This window comes from Brienomyrus brachyistius, chromosome 10 (assembly GCF_023856365.1).
Source record: "Brienomyrus brachyistius isolate T26 chromosome 10, BBRACH_0.4, whole genome shotgun sequence".
Classification (NCBI taxonomy): domain Eukaryota; kingdom Metazoa; phylum Chordata; class Actinopteri; order Osteoglossiformes; family Mormyridae; genus Brienomyrus; species Brienomyrus brachyistius.
In genome coordinates, this window is record NC_064542.1 from 14,187,295 (window position 1) to 14,213,853 (window position 26,559).

A 26,559-nucleotide genomic window follows, 5' to 3' on the forward strand; every position below is an offset into this window, starting at 1 on the left:
GTTTCTGTGTTTAGTGTTTTGGGATATGGAGCGTAATTTTAATAAATGTATCCTAGCAATCAAATACAGTAAAAAAAGGCAAAAAACAAAAATAAAAGCCCATTTTCTTTCCTCGAACTGTAGCTACCATGAAGAAGCCATCCTTACTTTCTCCCACTCCCAGTCTGACTCAGCGTTGAACAGTCATTACAGTTGCACATTGCACTTCCAGCTGACACCAGATAAATACTATGTACCTTTGACCTGGTATTACAGTACTACATGTTTTCATTATCTCTTCTAACTCTGCAATTACCTGCATTTATGCATATTTTTCCAATCCCCGCACAGCATTTACATGGGATATTGTGTAGTGCAGTGAGTTAGGACTCCGTGCTCATGATCAGAATGTTGCTGGCTCGAATCCCCTGACTAGCAGACCGATGTCACCATTGAGGCCTTGAGCAAGCAACCTCAGTTGCCCAAGGGGTGTCAGACATTGGCTGACTCTATACTCAGACCCCCAAGCTTGCTATCACCTGCCTGTCTCTCGAAGATGGGATAGGTGAAAAGACAATTAATTTTCCTTGCTGGAATAAATAGTCTGGACTCTTCCGGTCTACCTGCATTGCCAAACCCTGATAAAGGGTATCGCACCAACACACCAGAAAAGAATGTTTAAACTAAATTTAAGACTTCTTAATCTCATCTAGTCATGTAACTCCCATCTAATAAGGAAGTACTACAAATCATCAACTTGGGGTCAAAGATTTATTGCTTTATTGGGCGATACTGTGACTAAGAAGCTGGTTTTCTGAGGAAAAGATTGTAAATGGAATCCTAAGTTGTCTTTTTTCATGTATGTGTTTCCCTATTAAACATAGTATAAGCAAATTCTACTTAGAGTCTCTCTTTATCATGCAACTGCCAAAATATATTAAATCAAGTAACAATAATATAATCTGAGGTAGAACAAAAAAGAGCCACAGGAGAATTAAAATAGTTTTGCTGCAGTCTTGCTGTATCTCTGTATCTCCAGGAAAATGGATGGATGGATGGACAATGGATCTACAAAGACTTGAAGATAGTGGTAGAGGAGACAGGAGAGGGGGTGGAAGAGAGGGGCAAGCAGACAAGTGGATGGACTTTTAGTTATTATAGGAACATAACTGAACTGCGGGAATCTTAACATTTATTGTACCCTAATTGCATGTTCAAATATTTAACAAAGAATAATTTACTTTCATGTTGAAACTATACAAAATAGAAGTAACTGCTTTAAATATGTGATTTATGTGGAAGTTTTCATAAAGCAGCTACTTTGTACAGCTCCATATCGATTGCTCCTGTATAGTGTTCAATAAAAATATTAGGTCTTTGCAAAATAATAGTATATTATTATATACCGATGTATTTGTATGGTAAATGGACTGCATTTATATAGCGCTTTTCTACTCCTATGAGTACTCAAAGTGTTTTTACATTTCATGCCTCACATTCACCCATCCACACACTCATTCACACACCGGTAGCGGAGGCTGCCATGCAAGGTGCCAACCTGCTCACCGGGAGCAATTTGGGGTTCAGTGTCTTGCTCAAGGACACTTTGATGGGGTCAGGAGGAACCAGGGCACGAACCTGCAACCCTCCAGTTGCCAAACGAGAGCACTACCTCCTGTGCCACCATCTTCCCCCAATTTTATTATTTACATATATATTATGTGAAGAAAATGACCAAAACAAGAAAATGAAACAGTCTCCAGATCTTCCACCCATGGAAAAATACAAATATGGAGAGTGTTCTGAGTGAGGTGTCTGGTGAGTGTTCCAGCTCAGATGATACTATCAGTATTTCATTTAATATGTTTTGGCAGTTGCGAGATTTTGAATACGTTACATGAATCCATGCAGTCAATTAAAATAAGTGCTCAATTAAAACAACATAAGGAAATATGCAAAGAAATATAAAAATATTTTGGAAGGACAAGCTAACAGAATGTTTATTGTTTAATGACATACTTGCAAGTTATAGTCGATCTGGTCAGCCTCTCCCCAGCGATTGGCGTCACTTCTTTGTTTCACAAGAATATATGGTCCCTGCCTTGTACCTCCATTTTAGTGTTTACATTGTTGTGTCATCCTTTATCTCACCTGGAATACTCCCCGTAGTTGTATTTTTACATGCGTGAAAGAACTGGGGACTATTTCGGGTCATTTTCTTTCCAAAGAACTGAGTACCATTACTCTAAAAAAAATCCCTCATATGGGTAATAAGAAAAGCGCTACAACCAAAAATGATTGTGAACAGGAGATTAAAAATCAATCACCCTCCAACTGCTTACGCCAAACAGAATCAGGGAAGACAGCGAGAGCCTTTTGCAGGCATCATAGCGTACAAGGCAATAAAAAAAAGACCTTGGATGGATTAAAACTTGAAAGTCAAGCCTCAGATGTAGTACTAAACACACTGTTTTAGCAATTTATTCCTTATAAAAACAGATAACCACCACATCCATCCATATATTCTTGTATAACCCATGCAGCCTACTGTTACATTAAATTTCATCAACCATTTGCATGTCTCTCTAGCAACCTCTACAGGTAAGGATGACGAAGTGCCGTAAAATATAGCAAATCAAACTGCACACGAGTAATGAAATCCAAGCATAAAATGATCAATTAATGAATGAGGGTTGACTGATAATGATCATAAATTAAAGTCAGGAAGTCTTACCCATTCATTCAAAAGAGCACTTGAGGTCAGGAACTGATATTGAATGTGATGGCCTGGCTTGCAATCTCTGTTCTAGTTCACCCCAAAGGTGTTCGATGGGGTTGAGGTCAGGGCTCTGTGTGGCCAGTCAAGTTCTTCCACACCAAACTCACCCAACCATGTCTTTATGGACCTTCCTTTGGGCACTGGGTCACAGTCATGCTGGAACAGAAAAGGGCCTTCTGTCCTCACAAAGTTGGAAGCATAGAATTGTCCAAAATATCTTGGTGTTCTGAAACATTGAGTTCCCTTCACTGGAACTAAGGGGTCTAGCCCCAACCCTGAAAAACCACCCCATACCATTATCCCTCCTCCACCAAACTTTACAGTTGGCACAATGCAGTCAGACAGATAATGTTCTCCTGCTATCTGCCAAACCCAGACTCATCCATCACACTACCAGACAGAGAAGCAGGATTTGTTACTCCACAGAACATTTCCACTGCTCCAGAGTTCAGTGGCAGCGTGCTTTAAATCACTCCATCTGAGGCTTGGTATTGCGTTTGGAAAGAAAATTCACAAACCGACATATTGCGAAGGTGGCAAAAATAGCACAAATAATGATTAGCATCAGCTCTGGGTGCACAGAAGCTGCACTGTACTGCATTAGAGCTCATTAACAAACATAGGGTCCCCACCACGGTATATGTGCACATATAACATTGCCCCATTCTTAATAATGAACACATTTTCACATTAAAATTATCTTTAATATTTAGAAAAATTAAACACAATGACTCAACAACCAAATATTGTGAATGCCTAGAAGAGGAACAAGTCCTTCATACTTGACTGGAATTCAATACTCAATTAGTCTGACATGGACATCTGGCTGGCATGTTAGATTACAATACATGAAAACTGGAGCTAAGGGACATCTTCCATATGTGGAGTTGCAGACTGTGCCAGTAGCTTAAGAGGAATCATGAAGGGATTCATTGGGCAGAGTCCCACAGTTGCCCAGTTGGCTTTGTCTGTCCTAGGGCTTGGAGGTGATGTAGGGGTACTTTGGTTGGCCTCTGTCTGGACCTGCATTGTCATAGTGCCAGCATTAGCCAAAGAATCTCTTTGTGGTCCTAGGCTTCCTTTTGCAGCTCTGTCCTTTCCACCGTCCTTCTGATTGGTTTCATCTAGAGAGTTCTTTGATGAAAGGCCAGCATCTTCATCCCCATTGGAACAGGAGGCTCCATCACCAACCAACTCAGAGACCAAGATATCTGACGATTTTGACACATCAGTTTGTCCATGTTGCTTATTGGTAGAATTGTCCTCTGTTTGCACATCTCTCTCTGAAGCAGCCATGTGAACAACAGATGGACTGATTGGATTAGAGCCCAGTCTGCTGCAGGGATGTGGCTCCTCTGCAGTTGCATTGAGCCGTGCATGTATCTGGCACAGATGATGCTGCAGTTCCTGGCAGTCGAGCAGAGGGAGCTCTTCTGGTAAGGATAACAGCAGGTCTAATACCACTCCACTCTCTGGAAACGTGAAAAGCAAAACAACTTTGACTCCACAGTTAAGTAACCAAAAAGTTTTAAAGCATGAACACAAAATAAAGTTGCTCTTGTGGTCCATTCTGGACCGGAACTTTCCACCTCTACATAACTAACCAAATTCCACCAAACACAAACTAAACAACTTCCTTTGGCTGCCTAAGTGTTTTGCACAGTACTGTACATCATATACAATATATGCATATACACATAAACACAACAACTCCAAAGTGTACAATCCACTCACCCATAGCAGTGAGAGTGGGCTCTTTCACCTTCTTGCTGAGCGCATTTAAAAATCGATAAATGTTTTCAAAATTCACAGTGTGTTCCGACTTGCTCAAACGGCTCAGGAATGTCTGCTGGGCTGGTTCAGGCTGCTGATTGGTGGAGGAGGAGCACGGCTTCCCCTGAGCGGGGCTCTCAAGGCTTGGGCTGACTGCCTGTTGACGGGACAGGACAGGTGGAGACGCGAGACGCATTAAGGCTGTTTCATACTGAACTTTCTGAGGCTGGCTAAAGCAGGTTCAGGACCTGAGCCAGAGGTATGGATGCTGACAGCATTTTATACCTTTGGGGAAGCAGATCTGGACAAAGATTTCCGGCTAATGGTGCGCAGACCAGAACTTGAGGACACAGAGGAGTCGAGGGAACATGGAGGTAAGGAATGTAAGAGGCTGCAAGGCTCTGTAGCTCCAATCACCAACATCTAGAAAAGAGAAACCATATAAAAGAGTTGGAAAATGAAACTAAAACATCTGGTTATAGACCACAATAATTTATTAGTATGGTGCAGGGTCTCCTTCTGCGGCCAATACAGAATTAGTTTGTATTAGGAATGACATATACAAGTCCTGAGCCATTCCTCTTGGAGAGCAGTGGCCAGGTCACTACATGATCCTGGTGAAAGAAAGTGTTTCCTAACTTGTTCCTCCACAACAGATGTTTTGCTGTGTGCATCGGTGCATTTTCATCCTGATACATGGCACTACCTTCAGGGTACAATGTTTGAACCACTGGGTGACCACAGTCTCCCAGAATGCTTCTGTAGTCCTTAGCAGTGACGCACCCATCTAGAACAAGTAGTGGGCCTAGGGAATGGCATGATATCGCAACCCAAACCATCACTGATCCACTCTTCGTGCTGCACTCGGGGTATGCAACACTCTGGGTGAGGAGCCTCTTTTGGGCTTCTCCACACCCAACCCCAGACGTGGGAAAGACACTGAAGGTGGACTCATCAGAGAACAATACAGGTTTCACATTGTCCACAGCCCAAGATTTCAGCTGCAGGCACCACTGAAACCGACACTTGGTATTGGCACCATTGACCAAAAATTTAGCTATAGCCACCTGACCATGACCACCTGTGGAACCCCTGACAGACAGTTTTAGTGGAAACAGGAGAGTCTAGGTGTGTTTAATTCTGCAGTGAGACGGGCAGCTGTGGGCTTATGTTTTTTGTGTACAATTCGATTTAGTGCCCGGACATCCCTTTCAGACAGGCCCCTCTTGTGTTTAGCTACTCCTCTTGGATGTGCTCCATTGCAGTGGTACGCCGACATTACCCTGGATACTGCGACTCTCGATACACCACAAAGACTTTCTGTCCTGGTCACAGATGCGTCAGTGAGACCTGCACCAACAAATCTTCCCCTTTTGAACTCTGTCCTCCATTATGATATGTGGATTAAAATATTTAATGACCAACTGTGCCATTACTCTTAATTTAACCTTAACACTCTGCTCTTAGTGATGGAACATGCAATCATTGAAGACACATATTAAGATGTTAAACATCAAACACTACATTGACCAGTGTTTCAGTTTCATTGCCCAACCCCCGTATGTATGGCACATACCCCTGGAACCCTGAAGTTACTAAGCTAGTAACTCAAAATGACTAATATTGAAAGACTACATGTGTTAGTGCAATTGGGTAGTAATGCAGTCCACTGCAGATGTTCTCTGAATATAGAACTAGGTTCACGATCACGATAGTGAAATGGATAAATAATTAATGAAGATGTATAGTTATTTAAATATGCAGTCTGAGTATGCACATACACAAACACATACATGATAAAACGTGTCTTCACTCTGACTCTGAGTCAATAAGAATAATTCAAATGCTCAGCCAGACAATGCTTGAGTTCCTGTGAGGGTTTTCGCTCATTGTTTTTAGTGTAGATCTTGCGTCAAGTACTGGTCTAAAGTCTGCCAAAAAATTGTGTGATTTTCCATTCTGCCATTGGCTACTCTGCCTCCTTCTCTGCCTGTTTACTCATAAATAAACTGGGTGGGAAAAAAATGCTTCAACGATGTCACCCCCATAAGCCTCCACAGACCTGAGAGAAAGCAGAAGAGATGGCCTCTTCCATTGAGCCAGTCATGTCCTGTGCAAGCTTCTCCCACAGCTGTGCGGGTACCCGGGCCAACCGCTCCTGCCGTAGCTGGCGTTGAACATAGGTGGCCACCATCTTCCCAACACGACTCTTCAGTTTTTGCAGGAAGCTGGTGATCTGAACTCAACATATAAAGCAAGCTTACATAACTGTTGCCCAAAACAGTCATGCATTTCATATGAACTTGTAATATGCAACTTTTCTATCTCATTTCTATGTATACAATCTTATTATGGTGGAAGTCAACACAAAAAATATTTGGCACAATACTTAATTTTGAAATGTCTTCATTTGTAATGTTTGTAGTCAAACTATGTTATTGAGGTGCGTAAAGAAAAAAAGCATGTTTGTGGACTCTGCTAACTACTGCAATGCATGATGGGTATAATATTTGGAGGCTACTAATTTCATCATCTGCAACTGGCATAGGCAGGACCTAGGTGTGACCTAGGTTCTTAATTAATTGACACCAACCTTTTGGTGAGCAGTACATTTTCATGCTAACTTTAAAGGCTGAAAAAAAGGCAAGCACCGATCTAAAGAAGAGCGAGAACAAATTTGTGGAAACTTAAATTGTTAGTGAACACAGTGTTCGGGTATCTCTGACCACCAGAGCAATAACATTTATATTTTTCTTATTTACCTCTATCGCAGACCGCTTTGGGAGTTTCTCCTTTAGGATATTAATGTCTAATTCAGGCTTGCAAGACTGCTTTCTGAGTTCAACCATCAGCCGACGCCTCTCGGCCCGACTCCATCCACACCAGTCACCACGAACTTTGAGGCGCTCAGGCTGTTGCCGCGTGAAACGCTGCGGTAATTCTCGCCGACGGGAAGGTGGCTTCATGGCTGGAGACTCCGATCAGGGATGACACAGAACTGCAACCGAAGACAAATCTTGAAGTTGAGCTACTTCATCGAGTTAGTTTACCGTAGTGCTAATCGATAGCCATAACCGTAACCCCCCAAAACCCTTACCCTAACCTCTAAAACCTAACCCTAATCCCAAGACGATGGAACTGCACATGCGCAGAAAGGATCGATAGCACGTTTCGATAGGTACCATTGGTCGATAGAATTGGTCGTTCATATATAAAGCGAATCAGACATTTGTCCGTTTAGTCACATGTACGGAATCGGGGGGCGGTCATAATAAGTTACATTTTACGTGCAACATCTCCGACCTAGTATTTATTTCATCGTAAAATAATAACAAAATAAGACTGACGTAAAATACAGGGTAGTTTTTGCCTTGCGGTTAAACACACAGTTCGTTAATGCTAGTTGCATTACCTACCTGGAACACACAGTATATTTCAAGTTAGTTCAAATAGTTTGTGCACGTATGCCATACGTTTCAACTGCACATGATCCCGTAGTTAGCTAGGCAGATTGGTCAACACTATTTTGCTCAATTTCTTTATATAAATTGTTATATTTCACTTATCGTAATACTGTAGCTGGCAAAGAATCAACCAGGATGGACATGAAATTTGTACACAACACATTTTCAAAAACAGACGCGATTACCTGGTAAAACGGAATACAATCTAGCAAAACAAATACTGAAGCACTAACGAATTTATATCTCAGAATGGAACATGTCTGCAACAAACATCTAACAAAGTACCCTACCACCGTCCAGACGTCACCAGGCATCCACCAATTAATGTACGGATAGGCAGACGACCAAAAAGGTAAAAAATATACGAATCGCGATTTTAATTGTTGTGGGCCTAGTTCACAATTTGTAGCTTTACTCTGGAATAAAGAATATATGTAAAGCTGCAGTATGATTAGTAACATCATTAATGTTTTACAGTGTATTATAATATAAATTTGTATTATAAAATAAAAAACACAAATTCGTAAAAAATACATGGCAGCGGTGGGATTCGAACCCACGCCCCCGAAGAGACTGGAGCCTTAATCCAGCGCCTTAGACCGCTCGGCCACGCTACCGACATACAATTTAGTGTCTCCGAAAATCCTGAAAGCTGAAACCGATTCAGCGACGAGCAATATAAGCAGGATTACTCTGACTGACCTATCCAAAACTTTTAACTAGGTTTGCCCATTAAACTCTTACAATTTATGCTGGTATGTTTTATCTCATACGGAAACACTTCAGAAATGAAAACTGTATTCTAAGAGTTTAAATTTCACATACTTCAGATTCGCCGGGAATCCAGATCTCGAGGTTAATATAGAACTGCAATAGTCATTACGATCGATATAATGGTTTAAGGTGTGATTGAACATTATTGATTTATTTCATATTAAATTATCACTTTTTGGGAACTCGTTTAGGGAATTGGTTATAGACGCAAAATATTCACAGAATCATCAGATTGTCTAGCACTTTTAAGTAAAGACACTGATGGTGAAGCCCAAGAAATTATGGTTTATATTACTAAGTACCAACAAAGTAGTTTGAAATCCTGACAAACATATCGACGACAGCCTCTACAATGACATCTATCTGGTCCTCAAGCTTCACAACAGGATGATCATTGTCATAATCTTACCTTCAACTTCTCCACGCATTACGGTTCTCTCCAATGCAATGGGTTTAAAGTATGATAACTAGTTTGGTTATTTCTGCTTCAAGTGAAACTCCAAATTTGTTTAAATAACCACGGTCAATTCAAACATACCAGTAGTACCAAAACAATGAAATGTTTGCCGCTTTACAGAAACAGGGTCCTAGACACCGCCTACTTACCGCATAGCTTTTAAGATTAGACGACAACGGTCTTCGTCGTTATTATTCATAATAGCTTGGTGACATAATTCAACACACTATACGGCAGTGGTGATCCACATACTAACAAAATACACGAGGAAAAAAAACTGCATTTACAGTAAGTTTTAATTGTCAGTTGCCATTTGAGCTTACATTTTGTGCATCTTCAAATTGCTGTAATGTGATTATTGCTATATCAAAAACCAACACATTTAATACCAAACCATGAAGCACTAAACAGGTGTTTTAAGTACCAGAACCAGGCTTTTGCACTGTTATAACTTAATGCAGATTTATGAAGTAAATGTCAGCATCATCATTAAAAAAATCAGTTGAAATTAGTTTACAAGATATTGTACTGTCGGAAAACACAGATAGCCATGGTAAAAGACCCCCCCCCCACATTTTCCTTCATTTCTGAAAACCCAAAAAGGGCGAGATGCAATATTCTTACAATGCCATAAAGATATATGTCCATTTATGATTAGAACATTGTATGCAAACAAAATTTACATAAATCATCATGGTAAATGTATATTATTTTGATAGCCTATGAAAAACATAGAATTAAAAACAACCTAAACGTCACAACTTGCACTACTTCAACTTTAACAATCACTCCAACATGTCAGAACGATGCAATCTGGCGGCCATTTTGTCAGTCTCTAGTCTCTGCATCACTGAATGACTCTTCCAAAGAGTCTGTTCTGGCCATGTTAATTCCATGACTTGTCCTTCATGAAGTGTGGAGCAGCCAGTTTCCCAGCCTGCTGGGGATCTGCTGTTGGGAGGCAGTAAGTTGGTGTTGTGACAAACGGATTGACAGGAATTCTTAGGGCTCAGTAACAGCCATCCTTCCATGACTCATCGGCGACAGGTCTGCACGATTTTGTCAACCCTAGAGACCTGTCAAAAGGAATAATTTGTTTGTTATCTGAAAGAATACCGAAAGCTGATTAAAATGTTTCATCCTTTTTTCTTTTCTAAAAAATACACGATTTATATTAAATTACCTTTAATCTGTTAAATACTATCATGAAATATCTACGTCTTATACAAGTAACTAAAATTCCTGCACGGTCACATTCATTTTAATACAAAGAACTCCCATACCTGAACGTTACAGCTTAGAGTCTGAGTTTAAAGAAAACCACTTTGGTTGGCTGACAATGAAACTAAATCTTCTGCTTCCTTATCTTTAGTTTGTATAAAAGAAGCCTTCTGAATGGACTGCAGTCTCTGTCTGACCTTTTCTGGCATACCCTACCTCCTGCTGGGTTGGGCGAGTCTTCCTCGAGATGCAGCCGCAGGCCCTCCCAGTGAGCTACGTGCCCGGCCTGGTGCACTTCTATTTGTCACAGTAGTAAGCCGAGCGGCTGACGAAGCTCCGCAACTGGAAGGGCCTGCTGACTGGCCCCTGTGCGTGCCGGCCAAGGGTCCCTCCTGAGTCATGGTGTGAGTCCTCTGTGGTTGCCGCACTCCTGTCATTGTGCCTACTGGGCTCAAAGCTTTCACAGGGGTGCGGAGAGACAGGGGAGACTGACCATTGCTACGTAGCCTTGTGGAAGACACACCTGGGGAAGAAGTCATGGATTTGCAGTAGTCAGCCAAAAAAAAAAATGAAACCAGGAATTAATAGGATTGTTTGAAACAAGGCAAGGGATATTAATGCAGGAGTAAAAAATGTGTTTAGATATTTTCCTTATGCCAGTTGCAAAACCACAGGTATTAGTAAATGCATAACAAATTTCAAATGACTTGCATATCATTTTGTAGAAGAGAAAATTATTTTAATAATCCAGTGATTGTGGTTCATATAGGGCCCCTAAGAGGGCAGTACAGTACAGCATAAATCACTGCCACATCATTAGTGATTCTGATGTAGGTTCCCGTTATTGCAGTTTTGTATTGCATTGCACGATGTATTGTATTGCAGACCAAAGCTTGAAATAGTAATATATAAAAGCCCCTTATTCCCCATAGCACTATTCTACTTGTCATAATAGTTATTTGTATACACCCTCTTTATGCGTTCTGCTTCTTGTTCCAATAGACCTTTATGTGAATAAAAAGGCTTGCTTTGTGAATATCATTAAAAAGGATGGCTCAGGTCAGATGGGTACGAAAGGGATCAATGAGAGGCACACGTATTACCAATAGCTTGCAATGCTTGAGAAAAAGGATGAGGTGAATGGGTTTCGGTTTTTTTGATTTAGAAGTAGCTGGATTTGACTGACCGCAACTATTTAACCCGTGAAATGTTGCTGGCATATGTATCAACTAACCCTTCTATTTTTACTTTATATTCGTAGCTTATATTTAATATTATTTAGATCCCATTCATGTGTATTGTATTACCTAATGTACAACTACTTGTTTTGGCCATTATGGTAAGATTTTGCAACAATAAGCATTTTGCATCAATGATGATTAAGTCTACATCACCAATACTCAACCTCTCTCTATTATAGGTAGATCCCTGTTGAAAAGAGGGAACATATTTCTGTAATAAATGGTCTTGTACAGTATTGTTATACAAATGTTCTTGGTATTGTGTGACCTATTAGTGCTGCATCACATTGGAGTATGACACACTACTTCAGTATTGTCCTTTCTGTATTTGCAGAACTACACCCACCTATACTTTTACCTAAACACAGGTGTATGTACTCACTAAGAGGCTACAATATAAGTTCAGTCTGGGAGGTCAACTAGTATCATAAAATCTTTTTCTTCGTTTTTAAATCTGATGACCCACGGTGTTCACACCCACCATTGAATGCTCAATTACAGATCCAGTCTATCTGGTTCACCCTTCAAGAGCCAAAGGTTTTCACAAATAAATGTATTATGTACAATGAAAATTTGGGGCAATGCAAGTTCAAATGTTGCATAAGTGGTGCAGTACAAGCCATTTAAAAACTGCATGTGCATTTTGCACAGTTTATACTGAATATTTATTCAGCCATGTGACCAAAACTTACATGATGACCAAAGTTTATTGTTTAATCAGAGGAAGTAAAAATTCATAAAACCTATATTCCTTAGAATGTTGAGAGTAATGTTTTGCATATGGCATTTAAGGCTTCCAGGAATGACTATTTTTCTGTGGATTAATCGATTGACTATTTTACCAATTGGTTGATTAATCTAAATGAATATTTTTGCTCCAAAAAAATCAAATAGACTAAGTTAATTTTGTTTTACTTATTCTGGTGGTCCAGAATAGCACCTGTGTGTTTTTTCTTCAGGTGCTCGTATGTAACACTAGTGCCCTTGCAGTATACCACTGAACTTTGCACACTGCAAAAACACCTATTTGTTTTGTGATAATATGAACTACTCCCATAATTACATAGTGATATTAAAGGGAACATTTGTAATAATGAACAAACATTTAAAAAAATCAAAAATGGTAATTTAATTAATGAATCAATATAAAATATAGAAGCATAAAAATTATCTAAAAGAAAAAACGATGCATCAATATAAAATATTGATGTCGATGCATTTTCAGCATTGACATCATCGACTACGTCGACTAACCGTAACTGGTTAACAGACAGGAAGCAGCGAGGAGTTACAATGTATTAGAGGCACAATGTCTCAGTGGGCCTGCGTTCCTAGTGGGGTACCACAGGGTTCAATTTTAGGACCACTATTGTTCCTAATTTACATTAATATTAACACCAATACGTACAGTAAACTGGTTAAATTTGCAGGTGACACCAAGGTGGGTGGTGTAGCAGAAGCTGATCTAGCAGCAGAGAGGTTACAATGGGATCTGGATTTAATTAGCGACTGGGCTGATACCAGGCAGATTAAATTTAAAATAGATAAATGTAATCCATGCAGGGAGCAGAAATATAAAGTACAGATATTTTATGGGTTCCACGGAAATAAAGGTAGTTGATTACGAGAAAGACCTCAGTGCGTATGTTGATGCTTCCATGTCCCACTCTCGCCAGTGTGGGGAAGCAATAAAAAAGGCCAATAAGATGTGGGGTTACATCTCTAGGCAGAGTTTAAGTCAAGGGAGGTGATGCTACAATTATATAATTCATTGGTAAGACTCCACCTACAATATTGTGTGCCAGTTTGGTCACCATACCTGAAGAACATTGCTACTTTGGAAAGGGTGTAATGTAGGGTGACGAGAATGATTCTTAGAGGAATGTCTTAGGAGGAGAGGTTAGCTGAGCTGAATCTGTTTAGCCTCAAGCAAAGGAGACTAAGGGGGGACAAGGTCCAGGTATATAAGATTCTAACAGGTTGGGATGCTGTTCAGCCAAATGGCTATTTCAATATTAGTTTAAATGCTAGCACTCGTAGCCATAAGTGGAAATTAGCGGGAGAACATTCTTTACACAGCATGTAATTGGAGTATGGCATAGTCTTTCTGCTAATGTACAGCAAGCTAAAACCCTGTGTTCCTTTAAATCAGAGCTAGATAAGATTTTAACAACTCTGAGCTATTAAGTTCTCCCCAAACGAGCTTGATGGGCCGAATGGCCTCCTCGTTTGCAAATTTCTTATGTTCTTATGTAACCCAAATGGCATTACTGGCAAAATTCTAATAACTGGTACAAGAGTGGTACAGACCTATACCACAGGGGAAAGAAAAGAGCATGGTACAGACCCCTATAAGAGGGGAGTGAAGCACAGTGTGATACAGACCTATACTGGAGGAGTGGGGCAGGCGGGACATCCGGTTGCCTGGACTCTGCAGGTTGGCTTCCATGCTACGGCTATTCCTCACTGCCTCGAGAGAGCGGAGGCTGGTGCGTGGTGCCAGGTTGGGCATGCTGTGCCTTAACTCATCTGTAACCACACACAGCAGGGCCTCACTGACAAAGGCGTTCCAAGCCAGACGGAGAATCACACTACACCCATATTTCATGGCAAATAAACTTACAAGAATTTTCCCTGACAAATTATTTGAACGTTTTGTCTACACCTACAAAAAATAAAATGAAAATGCTGTATATTTAAATAAAAACAAGACTGAACAAATATTACAAATTTATGAAAATCCTCAAATGAGCAGGGAACCAGGAATGCCTGTTAAAAGTAAGCTTGGGTGGTATATTTTTTCTGACGGTATGTATGTGTGTGTGTGTGTATATATATAACATAAATCATGTAGACTACTGTGGACACCAGAATTGGAGATAGCCCGAACAGGCTCATCAGTGTGGTAGCTGAGCGCTAGTAAAATGAGGAGACAACTCCTTGTTAAAGAGTTAAAAATATCACCCTTTGTTTATGGACACCAGTATCACTGCCTGACTATGTTTCACGTATGCCACACATGCTCCAACAGTTTACAGTCCAGCATTTTTCATTTTTTAGGCTTTTTTTTAGTACGGTTCCAATCACAGCTAATGTGTAGTGCACCGCCTCAATATGGCATCTCTATATCAATTTCATAGAAAGAGCATCTGTATTTTTTTCAGTATTAAAAAGTAATACGTTTGTGATGTTTTAATACTGGGGTATACCGTAATACTGTCATACCGCCCAAGCTATGAGTACAGGGGGGTACTGGGGAGCCCTGCACATACCCTCGGTTTGAGCAAAGGCGAGAAGCTCGGAGCCGGGGCCCTGTAAGGAGCGCCGAGGGGTGCGGGTACGCTGGGCACTCAGGCGGCTATACTCTGCCAGGGTGTTGGGAGACTGGCAGCGGGGCGAGCTCAGCGGGGAGGGGGAGTAGCGATGTAGGCGTTGGGGCAGGGAGAAGCAGCCATCTTCCTCATCCTCCAGGCTGTAGGAATCAAACTCCTGGTCGCTGTACGTGCCCCGGCGCAAGGACTGCAGGGAAGCACTGGAGCTGCGGCGTGACACTGAGGCCGAGCTGGAGGCGTAATCCTGCCTGAGGCCTGTGTACGTGCATACGCAGACAGACAGACAGACATATACAGGTACACAGTGTTTGCCAAGGAGACTATGAACGTTAGCTCACTGCTAAAACTAAGGAAAATTAGGATTGCCTTTTGAATCAACATGCATTCATAGAAATAATTACATTTCTGCTTATTATATCTGTTTATTACAAACCTTAATGCAAATTCTGCAGAACACTAGAAGCTGCAGTCAAAAACATTCATGTTGTATGACTGCTTTATGCTTTCAAATCTTAAAACACAGCACTATGGTACTATAGGGCAAGAGGACTTGTCACAACAATTTATTAGACGAGATCAGTCAGGCAGCTACACTCACTTTCTTCCTGCAGCCGAGCCATAATCTGAACATCGGTCAAGTCCTGCAGCTTGTATCCCATGGAGATGGAATCATCTGAGGTGCTCAACTCACTGTCTATAGATGACTGTGAGCTTAAGGCGGAGTGCATGCCCATATGACCTGGGAACAAAGGGAAGAAAGCATACTACCTTAAAGGATTTGCCTCTGTACACCGAGTTCACTCATACTGAAGGATATTAAAATACCCAGTTTCTGATGCATGTAAAATGCACCTATAATCAGATGCTGTGAGTACAAATGCAATATGATTTTCCTACTTCAAACTGCAGCCGATGTTTTTCTCTGAATAAAGTGGACATTGCACCACATACACATTGCCAGCTCAGTGGTATAGTAAGGGTAGCACAGAAGTAACACAATATTACTTTAACCTTTTATTCAAAAGCCTGTATAAAGATACTGGACAGAACATTTAAATTGAATGAGATAGATATCACCTCAATTTCAAAATTCACTTATAAAATCAGCTGGTATCCTATGCTAGTGTTCATGTCTGCTGCAATCCTGCCTTTAAAATACTAACTACAGAAAGGCTTATTATAAGCAACCAAAGCAATTAAGGGTATACAGTCCCCAAGAGAACAGTACCGCTTTGAAAGTGGGTTCGCAAGTCCAAAAGTTTGCAAGTTCAACAAACTGAGCCTACGCATCCAGCTGACGCTTGTCAATGATACTGGCACAGCATTTTCACACTCCATTACCTTGTCCTTTAAAATCCTGCAGATGGTGGATTTGTTCATATTATACGCATGAGCGACATCAACCATCTTTTCACCGCGCTTGTAACGTTCAACCTTCTTTATTTTCACTCTCCATTGTAACAGCCTGGCGCATCTTAGAGCTACCAGCTACATCAACCCTTGTTTTATGTTTAATTCCCGACATCTTGGGTTTAAAATAGTCCTGATAGCTCAACACAAATATGCAGTCGATAATGAACACTTGTGGTGGATAAAGGCTGCCCATGACTAAGCGTATATAAAATAACAGCGTGGGTTCTGTTCACCGCCAAGCGTCAGAGACAGGAACTCTGTCACGAAATTTGAAATTCTGGCAGTTTTTAATGTTGCAGTTTTTTTTATTGGACATGCATGTTCACGTCTTTGAACGTTTGCATCTTGAAGGGTTGCATGTAGAAGTTTTTTGTAAAATGCTCATGCAGAGAGGTTAATAAGAGGCCTGATTTGTCTGACATCATGCCATGCACAGACCTTGCTGCCAACCTTAATGTCCTGTATTAGTGTTAGCAATTTTAAACATTCTGTACTTCAGATCATAAGTTAAAAAGGTGAGAAGGCATTCCATGCAAACTCTGCAATGCTTGAATTCCAAGAAATTGCATCGCAAGAAATTCTAAGACGGTGAACATTTCACAATATAATAAAACACTAAAATTCCACACAGGCTTTAAAGCTAAGATGCAAAGTCATAGGAGTGACACTATAATATGAAGCATGATTCAGAGAGAAATAGCAGAGAGATAATTTCCCACTGGGACACTGGAAGAGAGCCCTTTAACTTGAACATGACAGACATACCAAGGGCAGCGTGTGTTAACGTCATGCCGTACCTGAGCTGCCACAGGTTAGTAGTGTTTTGTTAGTTGTTTTGTGGTACCCAGGCGACAGTAAGGCAGTGCCGGGGCCAGACTCCGAGGCTGGCCCCACAGTCTGAGAGGGGCTGCTATATATGTTCCTCCATCGGGTGGCTGGAGGAGAGAAGACACATCACAAGCATTCAGACACCAGATTATTCTCAGGCTGATTCAAGGTGCAGCACCCAAGCCATGGCATCGCTTTCCATGATGTAAACAAGGCTAATAAACTGATAAAAATGATGCCGACCGTCTACGGGACTTGACCAAAAACAAACCGCATTCAGAATTGAGTGGGAACATAACACATAAGAAACAGAATTTAAAAAATTGATATTTAGGTTTATGCACATTTTTTCCCCAGACAAACTGACTTACAGATAAAAAATTTCTGAGAGAAAAACAGATATGATGTTAATTTCATTCGTGTTTTGATGGGGTAATAAAAGCTCTGAGAGAGGAGAAACTCCAGTTTAAAGGATACCTTTTCCTCAAACTACAGGTGCCTCTCATTAACTATTGCAGTTTGCTCATGAGAGGCAGTGGCAAAGCATTAATGCAAATGTTTGCTTTAAACTTCAATTGCACCTTGTGTTACATTTACACCGTGCTTCCTTTGTTCTTGCTTAAAAAAGCAGTTGCACAGCTGACCAGGTTTTACAAAAGAATTACAAAAGGGGAACTGATCCAGGCTGCGGTAATCCAAGCTAACCGCCGAGAGAGGGTGCGGCAGGGCTCTGCACCCTTTGTTGTGGAACTAGAGCAGTGATGGAAGCCAAGGGGGAGCCATTACATAATGGAATGGTCAGCTGAGCAGCACACACACCTGGGTGGGTATTGCAGAGCACGCACACCTGAGCTCACAAAAACGTCATTGAGCAGTAAAATAACTGCAGCGCACACAGGGTAACATAACTCTGACCTGTTTCACAAAGGAACAACAATGATCTGATGGTTAGCAGAAAAGGTACCACTTCTACTCCCATGGAAAGTAAATTGCTAGCATCTACTTTGTTTTGCAGGCAGTGTTTTTAGAAACGTATTTTGCATAAAGGATGGATATGTTTAACAGGTTAGGTGTGGGGAAAAACAGGAGTCGGGGGGAAGCCTTGTATTCCCCTCCTAGGACAGCACAAGAGATCATTACTGTGGAAAGCAAATGCATTTCATATGGGTGAGCACTTACTTTGGTCCAGGCGGTTGATAAGCATGCGGCAGGCCACTTCAGTCTCTGGGCTGGGGTGATCCAACACCTTTCTACACCATTTTAGAGGAGACTCTGGCCTCTCCTCTGCCAAAACCTGCTTCTTCGGAGACACATACAACCTACACACACAGACACAAACACCAAGAATAAAAAATCTCAGTACCAGAAAATCAGATGACATGGAAAAATAATAAAGCGGTTATGCTATCAAGAGGGGAAAGAAAATGAAGCAAATGAAGACAAGTGAAGAGCAACAGTCTCTAGGAGCAATAGGAGAAAACAGCTGGTTTCTCCCACATACTGCAAGAACAGACACTTTGTGCTGTAAGTGTCCAAATCACAGTAAGGTAAGAACAACTCGTCCAAAGAAACATTAGAAACTAATCAGGTTATGCAGTCATCATCCAAGACTCTGTTAAAAGGCATTTTCTCTTATGGGGAGAACAAAAATGACAACACGGGTATTAGAGCCAACGATTCTGAGTACTGGGTGTAACCTTGGTCTAATTTTCTTATTGCTGTTGGCAACCTCAGGCATTATTGGCGAGGCTGAATTTGGTCACTGCTGAGTAAACGGCTTTTAAGAGTAATGTGATTCAGAGAAAACAAAACATCCTGCTTGTTTTCTCCAAGTTCAAAACTGGATGCTGACTCCAATGAAGAGCCATCATCTGTGCTGACAGCTTTCTGCACTCTCACACAGTTAATCAGTGATGAGTCTGGCAGTAATAGTCTGTGTTCCCTGCCAGTACTGTAAAACCCAGCAAGCAATCCTATCTGCAAGAGGATCACATATGCGCCCAAATCAGCTTACAGGCCAGAGCAGGGGGAGGTTACAAACATTATACACATTTTTTTATTTTATTTTCATAACCCCATGCTCTGCCCACGGAATAACTAATCATGTAATAATAAAAAAAGCATTTCATTGCTGGTTTGTCAATTTTTGTCCTGGGTGAACCGTTACATGGCACTACAGTCAGCAGACAACACAGCACTTGCTTTCAAAACAAGACATGACAATACCTGAAGCTTCGAGATTATTCTGATCACACATCAAACTACTACTACTACTACTACTACTACTACTACTACTACTACTACTACTACTAAGACAACAATTCTCACAGACATGCTGGTGGAAATTAGCACATAGTAAATCATGATGTACATCATGTGAACAGTAAATAAGTGTTTCTTCCGTTTTAATTCACTGTCACTCTCCAAACCCAGCAACACCTTTATCGAGCTAACCCTTCTGCAGTGGAAAACCGAAGCGAGCTAGAACCGTGCCGAAACTAGTGTCTCTTTTTGGTACAGCTTGGTTCCTGTATATGAGTGGAAAAGCGGCAAAAGAGATTACACTTACTGAACAATACAGACTACTTGAAAAACAGGACATCCCTCATGAACCACAGACAATTATAAATTATAGAAAAGAATGGAATCAATTGTATAAAAGTACAAAATACAGTATCACAATTAGGATGCTATTCAAATTACATGAAATGCAAAAGAGAGTACTTTACAAATGCTTTGATGTTTATTTCATATATATTTCAAGATATTATGCTCAACTTGTTCAAGTAGGTATTATTAATCCACCGCAATAAAAAGGACTGTGACCCACTTTGCTTTCTGCTTGTGTGAGTTCTCAAAATGCCAAAGGGTAACTTTCCTAAACATTCAGAGCACTGCAAAACACAAAAACTATTACACTAGGGCTCCAGGCTGAATTTATAAAAAGCAGCCTGTTATTCAATATGTACTGATATTATGTGAAAGCCTTTTGTCTTCATGCATTTCCACACTCTTAACTATATGCCTCTTGCAAAGCACATACTTAGCAAATCCAATTGTGATTCCAGGTAAAGTTTTCATGCAGAATATGTTTAAACTTCAATGCTGGTTCATACTTCTCCGTAAGTATACTAGTGGACATTTCCGCTCGAACGTTTATGACACGTTTGACATCATTGTGCTCCTCTATGACTAAATTTCTGCCGCATTCCAAATGTGTGTCTGTGCAGCTCAGAACACACTGCGCATGAGTGATTCACTAGCGTCCACTTTAACTACCATCATGGACGCTTCTGACGTGCACTGGGGTAGTTTGCAAACCCAACAGACTATTTACAAGGCAATAAAATTGTTACTGACACAAACCTCACTGCTGTGGTACGTGTGCAGAGAATATCAGAATAATAATATAAAGTAAAACACGTTGTGTGCATGTGCAAAGTATGTGGCTTGACTGGAGAACTATAAACGTTTCCGTGCACGTATATGCAGAGCGTATATGCACTGGGGCGGAAAGGTATGAACCAGCTTCTAGGCTACCAAATTAGCCATTCAGGACAATCAGATTTCATGAAGTCTATACTGTTCCATTCCTTTCAGAAAAGCCAAACTCTTTGCTGTCCAGCCGCTGTAGAGGCCCAGAAATTTCACTGACCACCAATCCACTCTGATGTACAGGTGCCTCCTGGGAACACAGTCATGAACATCACACTCCAAGAACATTAGTCAACAGAAGGCCTACTGAAATACTCCTTCACATAATTCATCCTTTTATAGATGGTACCAAAGTCACATCTACCCGGGAGACACAGACGAACCAACCAAAAATAATTGGAAGGTAACAGACACGTGAAGGACATGCACAGTTAGTGAACCTTATAAAAATCACCATTGCGTTACTTTAATTCTTTAATAAATAATACTATACATGAAGTATTACAAACAATACTAAGAAGAGAAAAGAGATAATTTAAATACATTTCCAAAAAACATTACAGCATTTATGTAAGTTCATCCACTTCAGGGTATGCCCTTTGCTGCCTGCTAGAGGCTCAAGGCCTCTCAGTGACCCTGACCAGGATAAACAGCTGGAAGACGGACAGATGGATGTTTGCAAGTTATCAGCACTATCTGAGTACCAAATGGGTAAGAGCAACTCTTAAATGTATTCAGTGAGTCGATGTTGGCAAAAACAGGTGTCAATGTTATCATTCTGATGTACAACTAGGGCTGGGCGATATGGCAAAAAATTCAATTTATATTGCTAACAATCATGATATAACTCACATCAGTATGTCTTTACTTCAAGGCTCAATGTTTACTTAAAATTCCTTCGAATTGCCCTTAAACAGATTCAGAACATGAAAAAATTGTATGGACTGCAAACTGATGTGTAATTTTAACAAATAAATCATACAAAAATGAACACTAGAAAACAGCAACAGTATGGTTAATTGCTGGGCTGTTTCCCTGACTGCCTCACTGCTTGTTTTGGGGAACAGGATTGCCACACATGTCAGTTATGCACACACTTCAAACAGGACATTGCTGGTCGAGTTGCCACCCATCTTGTAATGAAAATTTTTTAAACGGTGTTCTATGTTTTTTTTTTTTACCAATACAGGACAAGTTGTCCTGCATTTCTTCAGACTGAAAGTGAAAACCCTAATTGCTGGTGTTGACTGTGGTCACTTGTATTCTGTATGTTGCATTGGATGGCAATGGTTCAAGTGGTGAAACAAATTTGCAGCATTTCCAGATTTAGTTGGCAGAAGTTTTCGGCAGAGTTTACAATATACAATACCTTCCCTGATTTTACCAAAATAATAGCTCCGCCAACTCACTCAACCTTGCTGTGCATTTACTGGGCATAGATTGTCCGTTCTTAAAAAATTACTATGATTGCTTGAAATTGCATTTGTTTCTGTGATGCGATGCTGATGTGTGCTATCAAGCCATGTTCCGTATGGACAGTTTATCACAGTTTCTCGTTCAAATTATGAAGGTTTATCCATATATTATTTATATCGCTCAGCCCTACATACAACCTAATAACCACAAAGCCACAGAATCAACTTTCCTTTCCCTTCCACCCACGCATACGAGGATAGAGACATTGCAAGTTTTGCAGTCCTCAAAGACCATGCCACTCCAGTGCAGACTGGGGGAAGCAAATGGTTTGACCATGCAGTGCAAACATGACTGGCAAGAAAGGAAACAGTGAACACAAGTCCAACAACCCATTAAACTATTATTCTAATATGCTACCAGAAAAAAAATGTAGGATTTCTTTTGGTGCATGTGTGTCAACTCTGCTGGATCAATCAACAACTCCTAGAACTACTGCAATGCAAAGAAGCTACTTATGCCACTTGAAAATTACATCAAAAATACAAAGATCTTTAATTGCCATTTCATGTACTTGATAAACTGAAAAAGACTGAGGACTCTGAAAGTACTGCAGTTCAAAAAACCTCAGAGAGAAGGAGAGTAGTGATGCAAGCTCACCAAGATTCTCATGAGGAAGAGGATGTTTTATTTAGAGAACTTGGGCTTTATACGGTCTTGAGTACAGGAAGACACAGATGCCTGGAAGCAAAAATGGAGCCTTCAAGGCCCAGCTATTTCCACAGTCCTACTCAGACAGTTCATCTGCTCACTGCTGTCTTGGTACATGAACCTCCCAGACTCCACCATGCGGCCTCCCATAAGGAAAATATGTTTCCACGATTTTACCAACCAGGTGCTGCATGACAGCAAAACGATGAACAATAAATTAGTTTTTCCTCAACAGGAAAATGTAAAGTAAATGAATACATATTAAATGGTGCCCCTCCCAAGTGGTTATCTGTGGGGGTTGGGGAACGGATATTTACAGAGCAAAACTCTGTTGCAGCCAGGCTCACACTGCCTCAATTAACTACCAGAATTCAAACATAATGAGACTGAGTGTCTCATTTCTAGAAAACCTTACTATGGGTACATGCATTTAGATTCCATTCTAAAACTGTACCGCCTGGAGGGAAACTGGGTAGAACACATGGAGAACATACAAAATCCACACACACACACACACACACACACACACACACACACACACACACACACACACACACACACACACACACACACACACACAGAGTGGAGGTGTGATTTAAACCCAAATCCTGCAACTCAAAGAGATTTCATATAATTACTGGCTATGTTTCACTAAAGTGATACAATTCTTGAGAAAATAAGGAGTGAAACTGATAATTACATACTTACCTGAAATATGGGGATGTAAAGATCCTTTGGATATGGGCCATAACTCCCGTTTTGAAACTGTAGTATACATACATACTGCTACCCCATCTGACAATATGCATATATTAGTCGAGGCTGCCAGCACAAGCAAATAAATATTGACTTTTGGCAGAATGTAGAACATGATCTAGCATCAGTGTCAAGGGAGGAGCCCGGTGAAACCAACCATGGTAAAGAGCAATAATATTCTCAACAGGCACCTACCAGCTGTCTTCTTCTTCCATCTCATCATATTCCTCCAGGTTGAGCACCTCCACCTCATCTAGAGCAGACAGATTCGCTCCTGTGTCTGACCCACCAGGAGCCTCAGGGCCTACAGAGTCCACAGTTCGACACAATGTTCCTCCTGGCGTTCTACCGCAGGGTACGGCCACATACCCACAGCTCAAAAGGTGCCCCTCATGTACCCCTTCCTCCTCATCCTCTAACCTACAGGTATCTGGGAGGGGGGACACATCTCTACTGCTGTCGTTGCTACTACTGTTGCTGTCCGGCCGAGGTGATGGCTCCAAGTCTCTGCTGCCGAGTTTGACATGGTCTTCCAAAACGAGTGGGGAGGTAGTCACCTCCTCAGTGGCAGTCCTGGCATTAATATTGCTAGCTGCTCTTAAGTTGCTGTTAGCCCTGCCACCTCTGTTGCGCAGTGTCTGATTTTGAACCTCCAGTCTTCGCACCAGTTCCTGAAGCTTGCGCACCTCCTCAAGCTCCTTCCCATCCGTGTCCTGCTCTGTGCCAAATCCAGCCTGCGGGGTCTCCCCCAAACTGCTCGATTCACCATTATCTGCTTGCTGGACCGCAGTTCCGTTCTCAGGTACCACCATCTTCACACCCTGAAAAGAGAGACGGAAAAGACAGGAGTCATCATGGACCAAGCTAACCTAATCACGTCTACAGGTAGATTAAGATGCACAAAAATGAGATTCAATATGAGCCAGTTCAGTTTTTTCCATTTGCTATTTTCATTTACTTAATTTATCCATCTTTGCAACAATGCAGACCTGATCCTAACTAAAATCCAGTTAATTCCAGCCTTTAATAAAATAAAAGGGAATAGCGGTTGTTTAAATAAACAAACCAACTACAAGGCTCCAGTTTGCACCCTGTTGGCAGATGTGATGCCAGTGGGTGAGCCGTGATGTAAGAATTTTAGTAAATAATTATGAATTGTGAGCAGATATGAGCATATGCTCTCCTGCAGAGGTTTTCAGGAGATGCTGAGGATGAAGCTACTGAAACCTGCTTCAAAATACCCGTACTTTGTTCAACAGAAGTTAACATGCAACCTGACACAACTGAAAGACTGCATCTCAGGGCAACACTGCCAACCATAAGTGGAGTTACCGTTTTTGGGAGGTAGCTGCACACATAAGGTACTGACGTCACTCCTCAATGGGGGAGACTTCATACATGTTAGCTTCGGCACCACACTTTGCAAAGCAAATCAGAGAGGCAGAGAATTGTCTGCCACACGTATTATGCACACACTTCAAAACTTGCACTGGAAGTGCAAAATGACGTTACCTTTAAGATGGACCACACACAGCAACAAAGCACATCTAAATATTTTTTACACCTGTCTTTCAAAATACCATTATATGGTTTCCTCCAATAAACTTACACTATATACTACCTTTCATGGAAAATGATGACAGTGTTTATTGACCCTTAACGATTCACCAGGTAGTAATGGAAACTGCAAAAATCTCTAGCCAAGGAAAACTGACATTACATTAAAAACAGAACCCATCTGCTATCAAGCTAAAGTACCAACCGATGGGGTGCACCAATAGCATACTAAAAGGTAGAAGGGTTACTAATACGGTTATGTAGCTATAGTTCATCCAAATCATTTAACGCCTCAATCTGGACGCTAGTTGTAGTCAGAGTCCAATAGCATCATAGCTTTAGCGATCGCCGCGCTACAGTATCGTTATGCTGACTAATTAACCAAAAGGCATATAATAAAACAGCTCAGCCGCCGTAGATAGTTAAGTTTATCTTATTAGTTTACTAAGCCAACAGAAAAAACGACGGCGGACTAGCCAACTGTGTTAAGTCCAAGTTACGTCGTCGGAACTGTCCGCTTCAAACTGGACCTCTCTCAGTAGCGGCGCCCATCTAACATTTTCCAACAATAACGGCCGGGCACGACCCACGTTTCTCAGGTCACACTTAGGTAGCTAGTTAGTTATATTAATGAGCTGTCAGCCAGGCGTTTCTTACATTTTTATTAAAACTAGATATCTATTCAAAGGACGTTGGAAACCCAACAACCCAAACAGCTGTCGATACGACCGCGTCCGAACGCTGACTAATGGAAAACATGAGCAGTTCTTATGAATTAAACTCACAAGTCCAACTAGCCAGTTAGCCACGTAGCTAATAGCACAACAAAACCTACCTCTGCCCGGTGTTCCGTTTCCGTTTGAACGTCGGCTTATGATTAAATTTTACGTTGAGGAGTGTTCATGCAGTTATTTAATTTAAAGGGTACAAAAAACCGGTAGGTTGCACGAACACGGACTAAACAACAGCGAAACTGACCGGCGGTCTCAGCGTCTGCTCCGTGTGGCGATGCGCGTCGCTAACGGCTGGTTCTGCGCTACTAGCAACAAGGGGGCGGGCTCGAGTGCAGCGCTTAGCCTATTCAACCTCGGGGGGTGGAGGGGGGGGCGCTCCATGCAGCTCTTTGTTTTCACACATAATACGCACCGACTGGATAACGGCATCCAAGTCCATCGTCGCATAGTTCAGCTGGGAAGGTTCATGGTTCAACACTAGTGTGACTGCATCGTCCGATCTCTCGAAAACGAAACCAGTGTCAACGAATCTTGAGTCCGCGTTTTTCCCATAATCGGTGAGGAAAAAAAATAAATGAATGAAACAACCTACAGTGCAGAACGCGCTTTCTGCATGGGTCTTAATCTGTCAAATTCAGTTTACAGGGCTTCATTTAGTTTGTGAATCTGTTGTACGATTCATTAGTACCCGT

General features: G+C 41.2%; 2 protein-coding genes and 1 non-coding gene across 10 annotated transcripts; all 3 read right to left on the reverse strand.

Annotated features, from left to right (window-relative positions):
* Positions 1-3,440: 3,440 nt before the first annotated feature.
* Positions 3,441-9,331, reverse strand: snapc2 (small nuclear RNA activating complex, polypeptide 2). 4 transcript variants are annotated; one of them, XM_049029415.1, is made up of 6 exons: positions 9,179-9,331; positions 7,294-7,529; positions 6,594-6,767; positions 4,817-4,954; positions 4,493-4,688; positions 3,441-4,230 (listed from the first exon to the last, which is right to left on the reverse strand). In XM_049029415.1, exons 2-6 carry the CDS (start codon positions 7,495-7,497, stop codon positions 3,620-3,622), a joined length of 1,323 nt encoding a protein of 440 aa, XP_048885372.1. In that variant the 5' UTR covers positions 7,498-7,529; positions 9,179-9,331; the 3' UTR covers positions 3,441-3,619. The 4 variants fall into 4 exon arrangements, with proteins under 4 accessions (XP_048885372.1, XP_048885371.1, XP_048885370.1 ...); XM_049029414.1 differs by lacking the exon at positions 9,179-9,331 and adding an exon at positions 8,286-8,347; XM_049029413.1 differs by lacking the exon at positions 9,179-9,331 and adding an exon at positions 8,181-8,298.
* trnal-aag (transfer RNA leucine (anticodon AAG)) lies at positions 8,531-8,612 on the reverse strand. The gene has a single exon. It is a non-coding gene; the product is annotated as a tRNA-Leu (tRNA).
* Positions 9,332-9,498: 167 nt separating the features above from the next.
* On the reverse strand, positions 9,499-26,345 carry zgc:66447 (SLAIN motif-containing protein-like). 5 transcript variants are annotated; one of them, XM_049029075.1, is made up of 9 exons: positions 26,280-26,339; positions 23,772-24,397; positions 18,441-18,580; positions 17,231-17,368; positions 15,619-15,759; positions 14,961-15,275; positions 14,074-14,217; positions 10,664-10,970; positions 9,499-10,302 (listed from the first exon to the last, which is right to left on the reverse strand). In XM_049029075.1, exons 1-9 carry the CDS (start codon positions 26,304-26,306, stop codon positions 10,236-10,238), a joined length of 1,905 nt encoding a protein of 634 aa, XP_048885032.1. In that variant the 5' UTR covers positions 26,307-26,339; the 3' UTR covers positions 9,499-10,235. The 5 variants fall into 5 exon arrangements, with proteins under 5 accessions (XP_048885032.1, XP_048885034.1, XP_048885033.1 ...); XM_049029077.1 differs by lacking the exon at positions 26,280-26,339 and adding an exon at positions 26,112-26,205; XM_049029076.1 differs by lacking the exon at positions 26,280-26,339 and adding an exon at positions 25,969-26,191.
* Positions 26,346-26,559: the final 214 nt, after the last annotated feature.

Excerpts from the sequence above, each read along its gene's own strand:
- snapc2 (XM_049029415.1), bottom strand. The coding sequence starts at position 7,497 with ATGAAGCCACCTTCCCGTCGGCGAGAATTACCGCAGCGTTTCACGCGG. Across the intron at positions 6,768-7,293 it reads CAAAGCGGTCTGCGATAGAG|ATCACCAGCTTCCTGCAAAA; the intron begins GTAAATAAGAAA and ends TGTTGAGTTCAG. Across the intron at positions 4,689-4,816 it reads CCAGATCTGCTTCCCCAAAG|GCAGTCAGCCCAAGCCTTGA; the intron begins GTATAAAATGCT and ends TCCCGTCAACAG.
- zgc:66447 (XM_049029075.1), bottom strand. The coding sequence starts at position 26,306 with ATGGACTTGGATGCCGTTATCCAGTCG. Across the intron at positions 18,581-23,771 it reads ATGGAAGAAGAAGACAGCTG|GTTGTATGTGTCTCCGAAGA; the intron begins GTAGGTGCCTGT and ends CTGTGTGTGTAG. Across the intron at positions 15,276-15,618 it reads GGCTCGGCTGCAGGAAGAAA|GCCTCAGGCAGGATTACGCC; the intron begins GTGAGTGTAGCT and ends GCACGTACACAG.